The 13,495-nt window shown below is 32.6% G+C and overlaps 1 protein-coding gene across 8 annotated transcripts in view; it reads right to left on the bottom strand.

The window, feature by feature from the left end:
* Positions 1–13,495, bottom strand: part of LOC127701418 (uncharacterized) — a 305,234-nt gene that overhangs the window by 234,711 nt on the left and 57,028 nt on the right. For 5 of the 8 annotated variants that reach the window (XM_052205280.1, XM_052205282.1, XM_052205279.1 and 2 more), the window contains exons 2-3: positions 6,076–6,186; positions 5,768–5,872 (exon numbers count right to left, since the gene is read on the bottom strand). The exons of 1 other annotated variant lie outside the window; for it this stretch is intronic. In XM_052205280.1, the coding sequence (XP_052061240.1) occupies positions 5,768–5,872; positions 6,076–6,186 (216 nt within the window). The remainder of the gene's footprint in view (positions 1–5,767; positions 5,873–6,075; positions 6,187–13,495) is intronic. 2 more of the 8 variants (XM_052205281.1, XM_052205285.1) reach the window with 1 other exon arrangement.

The following is a 13,495-nucleotide window of genomic DNA, read 5'->3' as shown; positions in this document are numbered from 1 at the left end:
GTGATGGTATTTTTCTGGGATGTTTGTTATCCTATTTTTGACTCCCTGATTCTAAGGGGGTGTGTCTTATACGTCATACCCGATTAACCTTAAAGACCTACAAAGGATTAATAAGTTCAGGGAACAATAATAACATAAATGGGCCACTTTTAATGCACCAGATGTGAATTTTGATAATTAATGTCTTTTCAGTAATGCTCGAGTCCAAAATATTTGAAAATCCCAAATCTAATCCAAATGTTGAAGAGCGGATCATACCAAAAAGGATCTTAACATGCTAAAATATAGCCAAAAAGTTATCAAAGGAGCTCGTTTATCAATTGAGATCGTCCCAGGTATCTTAGATAATTATTTTGCATTGAACGACATGACAAATGCACAGAAAGGTTTATAAATTGTGTAAAAGGGTATGACCCTTGGTCTAATGCCCGTTTCACCTCATTTGTTGAATTGTTGAATATCACAAATGAATTCGGATTCTTCACCCCTATAACAGAAATATGTTCTTAGCTACCATGATTAGACATTTCTAGTTTGGAGACCTGTAGTTTCTAATAACGACCCAATTCTCTGATAGATTAATATCTCCTTGTCATATACCTTCTCTCTTTATTTTTTTTTATATCAATCAAGTAGACATGAGTTACAGTAATTTGCTAGAGCATGAAAACTTATTTTCTTTTTACCTCTTGACCCATAAGATGGTATTGGAGCGTAAACTTGTGGAGTTGTTTTGGAATTGATCTAAATAACATATAACATATTATCGTCCTGATTATTTGAGTAATATCTACTTTATATCCCAATCTAACATAATTAATCTGCGTTCTGTATGGTATTTCTAGAAACTCACTCCCAAAAGCTTAAATGTTATTTTACAATTACAATTAAATAATAATTATTTCCCTTGTTGATAAGTATAGAAGGTACAAATGCTAGTTTGGTGTAGTGCTGAGCAACAGTGAACTTAAAAAAAGAAAACAAGTTGTTACTTAAATTTACAAACATTATCCGGTTTGATTACAATTATGTTTGAAAACAAAATAACATAATTAATTTTAATATTTGTAAACATCAAAGATTGTCTTTAAATCTAAAGGAACTAAAACCCCTGATCGTTGTTTCTTCCTTGAACTTCATTGCAGCGAAGCAGTTCTACTTCGGAAAAAGGGAGATAACCAACTTCAAATTATTAAAATTCGTAGTTCCAGATATGAGTTTCTGGAAAGGGCTATACTAGTTTTTTTTCTCAGTAATTTCCCTTGTTAATGCGATATAGTCATCAAACATACATAATATTACAATCTTCCTAGTATTATACAGTTTTAAAACATTTGATATTTCAAATGAAAACACTGTTAAGGATGTTCGCTACTATGTAAGCTTTTTAAAAGACTGTTGTAAATTACTAGTATATAAATAAAGAAACTAAATAAGCAGATAAAATTGAAGGGTCCGTGTGCTTGTTTTCGAGATATAAGCCATTGAAAATTTGGCGGGAAATAGTTCTCTCTAGATTTTTCATACATTTAACATTGACACCTTTTTTCTTTCAAAAACGATGAAAAAATAACAAGGATTTTATAATATTTTCAAAGATGACATTTTAAACTATATGAAGTAATCAATTTATGGAAAGAAAAGTAGGGGTTAGTGGGCAAAATGTTTAACGGCACTACATGGAAAAACCAGAGGATTCCGAATATCTGGCAAAAATTTAAAAACAAGAGGAGCGAACATCCTTAATTAAAAGTTCTGTTTGTACTTGACAAATAGTCAGAATATAAAACACTAGTAAGAAGCAGTTCTGTTATTAAATGACAAATAGTCAAACTTAATAAAGAAATTGGCCCTAGATTTCGTCCTAAAAACTTAATTCATTTGATGAGTACTACTTGTTATAAAAAAAAAGTAAAATAACAATAATACCGAACTCCAAGGGAAATTCAAATCGGAAAGTCCCTTATCAAATGGCAAAATTAAAAGCTCAAACACATCAAACGAATGGAAAAACAACTGTCATATTCCTGACTTGGTACAGGCATTTCCTTATGTAGAAAATTGTGGATTAAACCTGGTTTTATATCTAGCTAAACCTCTCACTTTTATGACAGTCTTAGATACCTAATTATACCCCACACAACGAGTTGCGGAGGGTATAATGTTTTTGACCCGTCCGTCCGTCTGTCCGTCCGTCTTTTTGTCCGTCCGTCTGTCCGTCCGTCAGTCCGTCAGTCCTATTTCTTGTCATCGCAACTCCTCTCAAACCACACAACAGAATTTCACAAAACCTTTTTAGATAATAAGGACATACTATGTAGTTGTGCATATCGACAGGAAATTACGATTCAATTTTTTTTCTACGAGTTATGCCCCTTTGAACTAATTTACTTTAATGTACTACTGCAACCTTTTGTCATTGCAACTCCTCTCAAACCACACAACAGAATTTCATGAAACCTTTTCAGATAATAAGCACATACAACGTAGATGTGCATATCGACAGGAAATTACGATTCAATTTTTTTCCAGGAGTTACGCCCCTTTGAACTTATTTGCCAAATATACTACTGCAACTTTTTGTCATCGCAACTCCTCTCAAACCACACAACAGAATTTCATGAAACCTTTTCAGATAATAAGGACATACTACTTAGATGTGCATATCGACAGGAAATTACGATTCAATTTTTTTCCAGGAGTTGCGCCCCTTTAAACTTATTTGCCCAATAAACTACTGCAAACTTTTGTCATCGCAACTCCTCTCAAACCACACAACAGAATTTCAAGAAACCTTTTCAGATAATTAGGACATACTACGTAGATGTGCATATCGACAGGAAATTACGATTCAATTTTTTTTCCAGGAGTTACGCCCCTTTGAACTTATTTGTCCAATATACTACTGCAACCTTTTGTCATCGCAACTCCTCTCAAACCACACAACAGAATTTCATGAAACTGTGTAGATAATAAGGACATACTATGTAGATGTGCATATTTACAGGAAATTATGATTCAATTTTTTTTTCTGATACAATTTTTTTTCTTACACTTATTTTATTTCTCCAATGACAATGTGGGGACGTAGTGTATGTGAGCGCGCTCACTAAGGTTCTTTAATTTAGTTTTTATTGGTTATGAACTAGTTTTCAATAACTATGAATACTTTCAGATATGTACTGTTTATCGTTTATTCTTACATGTATATTGATCTCTTACACCACTGCTCCAGGTTATGGGGTGGTCCCGGGTTTGGTGCCCACACACAGGTTTAACCTCGCTACATTCTATATGTTACAATCCCAAGTCTGTCAGGAGCCTGTTATTGATTGTTTGACATGTGTTGCTGTTTATCCTATTTGTGTTTTCGTTTTTTCGTTTATTGTTTTATAGATATAAGATGTGGTATGAGTGCCAATAAGACAGTTTATTTTCGTGATTTCGCACCACTGTCCCATGTTATGGGAGGGTTGGGCGCCCGCTTACATGTGTAACACCGACACATTATGTATGTGCGAATCCCAAGTCGGGAGTTGGTAATTCAGTGATTGTCGTTTCCTACTGCATATCATGTTCGATTTTCGTGTATTGTTTTGTTACCCCTAAGGGTGACTGGGGAATATAAATATTGTTACTCTTGGTCTTTTTCCGACTGGCAGTAAAACCCTTGCCATAGTGGGGTGTGGGATGTACATGTACGCAGCCGCGTCCGGTCAGAATGTGCATGTTAAATCTAATGCTTCGTGTAGAAAGAGTGCTACGCTCTCTTCAGGTTAAGAACCCTTGCAACAACTTTTTGAGGGATTCGTAGGTGGCCTGTCGCAAGGCAAAATATCTGTCCCTATCCAATATACCCTCCTTTTCCAGTGGAAGTCTATCATTCCGGACGGCCTCCGTTACAGGACCTACCTATTGTATTGTTTTGTTAAATTTTGTTTCTCTTGAACATGCATGAACTATTTCCCACTGGACGTTAAGCAACCACCAATCATCAACCATAATGTTTTGTACATGAATCAGGCCGAAAGTTGTTTTTCTTTTGAGTTTTTTTTTTTTTAATGTGTCATGTCGTGGTCTTTGAAAGCTTGCTATGCAGAATAAGGTACTCTCATTTTGGAAGGCTGTACGTGCTTAATTCCATTTTATCTTATTACGAGTTGTCTCAATGGCAGTCATACTACATCTTATTTTATATAAATCATTTTGAAATAGTTGATCGCCATTGGTTTTAAAACGCGTCCAATACAATGTTGATATACATTTCATAATTCTTTGATATAAATGTCATACAAATCTAGCTAGAATTGTATGGTGAGGGCGTTGACAAGATCGGACATTTGATGATGTTTCTTTTTTTGTTTATCATATGGCAAAAACAACAGTTATTGAAATTAATCAGTTGATCATAATGTTTAATATATAGATTTTCCTTTTTTTCATTCATTTTCTGCCATGCAATTGAACAGTATACTTATGAATTTTATACACTGCATCTATGTATGGCATTAACATGTTTGTAATTTTTTGGTTTTTCAACAATGCTTCTGCTTTTCTATAATTGGGCCTGAGGGAACAATGGTTGCATTACTCATTTACTAACTGTGTTATTAACTTACAATTAAGTATTGTTTTGTTATTGTTATTGTTAGTGGATTGAATAAGATTTACAGAACAAAACCTCCGCTTTTGTAGAATACTCCCCCTTATTTATTGTAATAGTACATCTACTACATACAAATAGACATGGAAGTGCATTTAAACATCCCATACAAACAGACGTGGTAGTGTATTTATACATCCCCTACAGACACACGTACATGGTATTTTCCTTTTTCATCCCTATGCCAAAATGAAGTGGTATCGTGTTTTTTAATTTCCTGCAGACAAACAGACGTCGAATAATAATGGTGTATTTATACATCCCCAACAAATAAATCGATGTGGTGGTGTATTTATACATCCATACAGACAAATAGACAGAAGGACGTATTGGTGTATTCATACTCTCACAACGTATTACATACCTAATATCAATGTATGAAATTGACTGGATATTAATAAATGTTGGGAAAAAACAAGGTGCTATGGTTTCTAAAATGATCTTAGATCTGATTAAAACTGTTCTCAACTTCAGAAAAAAGCTAGTTTCCTGTACAGACAAAAATAATGTTCTATTTGATGTATTAACCCTATAAAACTGTTAAAACCAACATTTGCACGACATATATTTTTTTAATATTCCGCCTCTCATTTATTGATAAAACAAAACTTAGTGAATCCCAGAAATATTATAATATAGTATAATATACAGTCAAATAAGAAAAAATACACAATACATCTAATACTTAGAGACACCACTTAATTTAATGTGATGGTCAAATTATGTTTCCATTAGCACACTTGTGCTTTCATCTTAAGGAAAGTCACACTATTTTCTTTTGAATCATGGTACATGTACTAAAAAACAGAATTCCATATCGGATAATAAATTTTCTTTATCAAGACAAATTGAAAGTTTTTAATTATTTGGGAGTAAATACTTTTTTCTTGAGCAATTATGTGAGGAAATGAACATGTACAACATGTATGTACAGTCTACTATTAGTACCTATCATTTATTTATTATTTCTAAATTCTGCAGACCAAAAAGAACAATTCTAACAAATCAATAAATACAATGTTATTTAAAACACTTTTGTATTAAAGTGGTTCACTATTAAACACAGTACTTAGTACAATGTAAATATATAATATCGAATGTTACCTTAGATGTTTTAACCATGGGATCCATTCCTTTTTCTTTAATCAGCCATTGTGTCAACTCCAAATTTCCAATCTCAGCTGCCAAATGTAATGCTGTTTTACTTTCCTTTAATGACAACATATAAAAGTCTGTAAATATTATGTGATAATCTGGAAAATATTGTGTTTTGAGTATTTAGTATTTTTGAATACTGCACCACATTTAAAAAATCATTTAATACATCAAAATTAAAAAACAGTGCAATTCAAAACACTTTTTAAGTGATTCACTATTAAGGATAGCACTACGTTTCTAATGGAAAATGTTACCTGCAATGTCTTATCCATGGGATCCATTCCTTTTTCGTCAACAAGCCATTGTGTTATCTCCAACCCAAAAATTATATTCTCAGCTGCCAAGTGTAATGCTGTTTTACCTCCCTATAATGACAACATACAACAGTCTGTAAATATTATGCGATAATCTTGGAGATATTGTATCTTGAGTATTTTTTAATACTGCACCACATTTAAAATCATATACTAAACAAAAAGAACAATGTAAATCAAAGCACTTGTTAAGTGATTTATTATTAAGCATAGCACGACGTATGACATCATATAAAATTCTGAAAATGTTTGGGATAATCCTGGAAATATTGTGTCTTGAGCATTTCTAAATTCTGCTGAACATTTAAAAATACATTCTAAACAGGTCCGTGAATATTTGCGTCCATTTGTTTTTTGTTTTAAGAAATCAAAAAAGGAAAAAAAGAAGGTATTTCCGTTTTTCGTTTTTTAAATCTCAAAAACAAAAATGAAAAACGAAAGTGTTTTTGTTTTTCATATCTGATATAACATAAAAATAAGAAGAAAAACGGCATTTTATATGTCATTTGAATTTAGACAATGCATTCAATTTGAGTTGCAAACCCATGGAAATTGAAATATGTCAAGGTAGCTTTTTTATTTCAACGTAGCTCGTTTTCATTTAAACAACAGCAGCATTGAAACGCTTTGTAGATGTAGACAAAATAGACCGACTGACTTATGAAATGATATGAGGTGATATAATAAACAAAGACTGCCAAATTATTCAATTTTTATCTGTGATAAGAACTACAAATAATAAATTTTAGTATTAGATAGATTAACAATTTAAAATAAACAAGAAAATATACTGCAAAGAGGATAGTACAAAACTGATATATATTGTATTCACTATATTGCATTAATAGAGGAGGTAACTACTGAAAACTAGCCCGACCGTTAAAGTATACAGAGCATTTATAAATGGAACGCCATGACTGCCTTATGTTGATGATCATCATTATATGCAGTAGTAGCAGCATTATATGCAGTGGTGACAGCAATATATATAGTGGTGACAACATCATATGCAGTGGTCACAACATTATATGATGTTGTCGGAACATTATATGCAGTGGTCACAACATTATATGCAGTTTTCGGAACATTATATGCAGTGGTCACAACATTATACTCAGTGGTCACAACAATATATGATGTTGTCGGCACTTTATATGCAGTGGTCACAACATTATATGCAGTCATGATTACATTATATGCAACTGTCGGAACATTATATGCAGTGGTCACAACATTATACGCCTTTTGTTGATGAAGGTGATGATCAGTGATAATGATGATGATGATTGATGGTGATGATTGTTTCTGATGATTGATGAAAGTGATGGTGGCGGTTAAAATTCGGTAAACTTCGTAAATTTTATCGGAAATTGTCGACCCGGTCATAATTGATAATAATGCCCCGCAAACAAAATGAAAGTTATTGAAGTCATGTTGTTTAGGCAGTTCGATTAAAATCTTTATCAGAGAAAAAATAACATCTGTTGTTGTGTGCAAATTGGACACATATTAATTTATCCATTTAGGGGTAGTTCATTCCGAGTAAAATCAAGGTCTAATATATTAACTCTCTATTTATAATTAATGTCCAATGTGTTGTCATGACTGTACGCCAAATTGATTACTCGGAGTCTCCTCTTTTCGATGTCTAATATAATTTTATTTTTTTTTGTTATTTTCTCTGAAGTGATCGTTTAGTTTTCGTATAACATGTATAATGCTGTTCAAATACAAATATTTTTTTTTAATATTTCATACATATCATGATGATTTATGTAAAAGAACAATAAAAGAATAAAACATCCCGTCGCCAAGAATGAACTAAAACAAAATATAAAAAAACGAACACGGAAAAATCAGGTCAACCACCGACAACAGATTCTGTGAACAGTTATATTTTCTGTACAAGAAACGCGTTGATCCACTCAATCTACTTACTACATGTATGTTTTATTCATTTCATATTCATATGGAAAAAAAGGAGATGTGGATATACGTCAATGAGACAGCAACCCAACGAAAAAGATAACAGTACAACACTGGAGTCATATGGTCGGCAACAATAGACAGCTATCTAAACAATTTATAACTCTGAATTGAAATAGAGAAATTAAGAAGTAGGACCAATTTACCCCGAATTTATTCCACGCTAGGGACATTTTTAATGTCTTTTAATCTTTTTTCAATAATCAGTATCATCATAGCTTAATATGTTTATACTTTCAGTATTTAAAAACATACATTATTGCGCATTTCTGAACATTTAACCCCAAATGAACATCTTCAGATTACTCGGGACTGTAATTTAAATATATCATGACCCAGTATTTTTCCAGACGAAACAAACATCTGTCAGAAGGAAAATATGAATGGTATTTTGGAAACAAATTCATCTATGTTGTTCAGCGATGTCATTCGAAATACAATTTTACTAAAACAAAAAAGATTTGCAACACTGTTTCAAAAGGGCATGGAACAGCAATGTTTAGTGCAAAATAACTATTTTATGAATGGAAATCTGTTTTAAGTATATAATTAGGACTATGCAATATATACAAATTCATTAAGTTTCGACATTTTTCCTATGTTTACCCCGTGAGCGAAACATATACAGGAGAACAGAGCCTCACGTCTTTAACAGAAACAATCAAGATTTACCAGAAACAGTAAACTTTCCAAATAACGAAAAATATTCAGATATAAAATTTTACAACTTCTGACTTGGATCCTAAAATGCATGAGATATGGAAATAATTTTGTTAGCAAAAATAACTGAAATCCCCAGACTATAGCAATAAGACAAGCTTGTATATGAGAAGAATAAGAAAGCCAATAACAACAACGAGAAGAATTTACAGTAACACAATAGTTCTCCATTAAGAGACGTAATAAAGAGTGGTAAGTTTTTTGTTGTTGTAGAGTTTATATAATTTAAAGCTAGCCGAGTATGGAAAGTCAAAGGTGTCATAAATCCAACTTTGCAATTCTTAAATTGTATGTATGTAACTCGGTAATTTTAAAATTCCAACTTTGCAATTCGTAATTTGTTACAGTGCAATTTGACAATTGAATGTTTGAGAATTGCAATTAGAACTATGCAACTATGTAATTCAAATATCTGATTTTGATTTTGCATCATTTATTGCAAATGGTACATTTGTGACATGAACTTTCGTATTTTGTATATTATGATAACAGATGGCGCCGCCGTCGCTGCTGAATAACTAGGCCTATAAATACGCGGACTATAAGAGGAATATAAGTCAGATAGACGATGTTATTTACTCTATTTGAAATTATTTATCAATGAAATTAGTAATATTATTTGTCTTTCACCAGAGTACAAAGAATCCTATATGTGCCTGTCAAAAGTCAGGAGCTTGTAGTTCAATGGTTGTCGTTGGTTCATGTCTGTCATAAAAAAAAATCGTAAATTGTTTTGTTATAAATTAGGCCGTAAGTTTTCTCAATTAAATTGTGTCATATTTTTCATGTCGGGGCCTTTTATAGCCGACCATAAAGTATGGGATTTTCTCATTGTTGAAGGCAGTACGGTTGACTATAATTGCTTACATCCACTTCGGCATTTAGCTGTGGTGGATAGTTATCTTATTGGCAATCATACCACATCTCCTTATGTATTATATTCTATTATATTCGAAAATGCTGTGTTAGAAATGACCGACCGTGCGAGACGATCATGGGTAGTCAAGGACGTTAAACACCCCCCTAGTGTTAGAAATTATCGCAATTTTCGAAATGTCCGTTAGAAACCTTAAAACTCATAGTGCTCGGCTTTTACGAAACTTTGTTTACTTTAAACTCTTTCGGGAAAACAGATCGTGAATACATTCCTGTGGAGGCGTATATGCTTTTATTTTCCTTCTGTGTCTTATATAAAAATATGCAAGCGGAGTCGTGCTAATATGTCAGTTTTGTTGTAAAACATAAAAATATAATGTCCTCCGAGGCACTTTGTTTAATTATGGAAGTATTATATATATTTTATTGGTGATTGAAAAGATGTCAACTGTACACATGCCATTAATTGGATTAAAGGTGATTTAAAAGGTAAATTGTTTAGTTATAAATTAGGCCGTTAGTTTTCTCAATTGAATTGTTTAATTTTTTTCATGTCGGGGCCTTTCATAGCCGACTAAACGGTATTGATTTTTGTCATTTTTGAAGGCCGTATGGTTGCATATAATTGCTTGCATCCACTTCATTTAAACTTTGGTGATAGTTGTCTCTTTATTATTATATTACAATGGTACATGCAGGAGCTGGGGAGGGATGGGGCACCATGGATTTTTTTTATCTGAACATGATCATGGATGGTTTGGTTGGAGGCTTTATTTTTTTTGGGAGGAAGGGAGGGGGGGTGGGGGTGGAGGTAGGCTTCATTTCTGTGATTTATTCTTTGGTTTGTAAGCAATATTTCTCTATAATAATTTTATATTTAAGCACCACTTTTTCTCTGCTCTAGTTTATAAGATAGCACTCCTTCATTCTCTATTCCTTATATGGCAATTGCAACAAGAAACATATAGATATAAGAAGATGTGGCATGAGTGCCAATGAGACAACTCTCCATCCAAGTAAAAATCCACAAAAGTAAACCACTATAGGTCACAGTACGGTCTTCAACACGGAGCCTTGGCTCACACCGAATAGTAAGCTATAAAGGGCCCCAAAAAATTACTAGTGTAAAACCATTCAAACGGGAAAACCAACGGTCTAATCTATATAAAAAACGAGAAACGAGAAACACTTATGAACCACATCAACAAACGACAACTACTGAACATCAGATTCCTGACTTAGGACAGGTGCAAACAAATGCAGCGGGTTTAAATGCATACATTTGTATGTTTTATTTAGTAAGTCTAATAAAAAATACAATAACATGTTTATGAAGGATACGACATTGTGTTTAAATAAAACCTTTTTGTTTCTGTATGTTATTGAAAAAAAACCGTTTTAAATTAAATCGAACAAATGTGTGTTCCGAGAACACCACCCATCTACCACACAAACAAAATATGAATGGTCGGCGCCTTAATCATGCAGCAAGACATTTGTTTTATATTTCTCCTTGGATACTGTTTTACTACTTCCTTTGTCTCATCGTTGTTCAATTAATTTATATCACTCTTCTCTCCGTTCTCGCGGTGAGCGTTTTTTTATATGTACCTGAACTAGACATATCCATGTCAATATCAACAATAATAACAAATGTTCTTAATTGACACTAAGCATACTTTTTACCTAATTTTTAAAGACGTATTTTGGTTTGGCAATTCTTTCCTGAACACTGAAGAAAAAACCTGAGGTGTCAACATTACACACGTTCGTGGCAGTATTCAGCTTGAATCAAAGGTCATGTACATTTAAATATGCATTATTAAAAATGAAAATTAGAAATAATGGAAAAGATTGGAAAAAAGAATGAAAAATAAGTAGTAATTTTGTTATATTGACGGATATAATTTTTAAAAGTTTTTTGTTTTCATTTATATTTCTTTCGTCGTACAAAATGTACTCAGGTGAAAGATTAATAATATTACTAATTTAATTAATGATTAATTTAAAACAGAGAACGTTCTGACGGCGGCAATATCTGTCATCATAATAAGAAATTTACCATAATATCGATATTCAAATGTTGCTAAAACTAATGTCGATTTACGATTATTCATCCGAAGTACACAGTTTTCAAATAATATAAATGCAACACGCCAACTGACATATTACAAATTTCGAATTCCAAATATGCATCCCACAAATATACAAATTACGAAAGTACATATCATAAATGTACAAATTACGAAACTACATATCACAAATGTACCATGTAGCAATAAATAAGAGAAATTCAAAATTAGAATTTTGAATTACATAGTTGCATAGTTTGAATTGCAATTCTCAAGCATTCAATTGTCGAATTGCACTGTAACAAATTCAGAATTGCAAAGATGGAATTATGACACATTTGGCTTTCCATAGCCTAGCGCCTGTGTTTTGAGGTGACAAATTTTTGTGCGGACCTTCATGTATATCAAAGAAGTGCGCAGTAACAAATAGTATTCCTTTATTACTTGTAGTTACTTTCATCTGGACCTTAACACAAAACTTAATCAGAATCATTCATGCGTAAAATGTAGGTCGAGGTGACCAACTTTTTTTCAAGGTACTCTTTTATTATCATAGATGTGCGCACTGAAAATATATCATTCCTCTATGACTTGTTGTTGCTTAGATTCTGTATCTTAATGTAAAAATTAACCACTAAATATGTGTAAAATGTAGGTCGAGGTGATTTTGCTTTTAATGGGCATCCGTTTCTGTCCAAGATGTGCGCACTAATAGTAAGTCAGTTCTCTTTGACTCGCAGTTTGTTTTGATTTAGACATAAACGCAAACCTTAACCGTAACAGACTGACGAGACGAACAAACGGACTTTATCGGATTTATCTCCCCTTATTTGGCAAAGTTGAATAAAATTAATCAAACACAAATAAGGTGTTTTTGAGAAATTACAGCAATAATTATGATAAAACATACAATTTTCTATAATTATATCAAAAGTCTTACACATAAATTGCATACTTCTCTCAAAATTTGCACATTTAATCAAAGATCTAGACCAACGTTATTTGCTACTTCAGAATCCAAGATGGAGGAAGATCCCGAGCTACCTTAAGGCTGCTGTTCATATTTAGATATAATGTTATCACGACTGCATATAATGTTGTGACCACTGCATATAATGTTCCGACAACTGCATATAATGTTGTCACAACTGCATAATAATATTGCGACCACTGCATATAATGTTCTAACCACTGCAAACAATGTTGTGACCGCTGCATATAATGCTGTCATGATTGCATATAATGCTGTGATCACTGCATATAATGATGATCATCAACATAAGACAGTCATGGCGTTACATACATTTACAGAAACAATAATATTAGAATCAGAGATGAAAGCGGACGAATGAATAAAATTATGATGATCATCTATATATTGAGAAATAGTCTAAGAGACTAACGTCCATCAGCCAATATTACACATATTCAGGACGATACTATTTTACTAATATACTAGTCAACAAAAGAGACGATACACAAGTTTAAACTCAAATGTATCATAAATTCTAATATGACGTGCTTCTTTCGCTTTGTATACAACACCTTGATAAAATTCTCGATATATCTATTCTTAGCGCAGACTCAGAGATATACATAAGAATGGCTCCCACGTAAATCCTCATGTATCGGTACCTATTGCAATCGCTATGTCGATTTAGCTGTGTTAAAAATTACAATTGAAAAAACCCTACATAACTTTTATT

This window comes from Mytilus californianus, unplaced genomic scaffold (assembly GCF_021869535.1).
Source record: "Mytilus californianus isolate M0D057914Y unplaced genomic scaffold, xbMytCali1.0.p SCAF_5, whole genome shotgun sequence".
NCBI lineage: Eukaryota > Metazoa > Mollusca > Bivalvia > Mytilida > Mytilidae > Mytilus > Mytilus californianus.
This window is presented reverse-complemented; position numbering and strand designations above follow the sequence as displayed.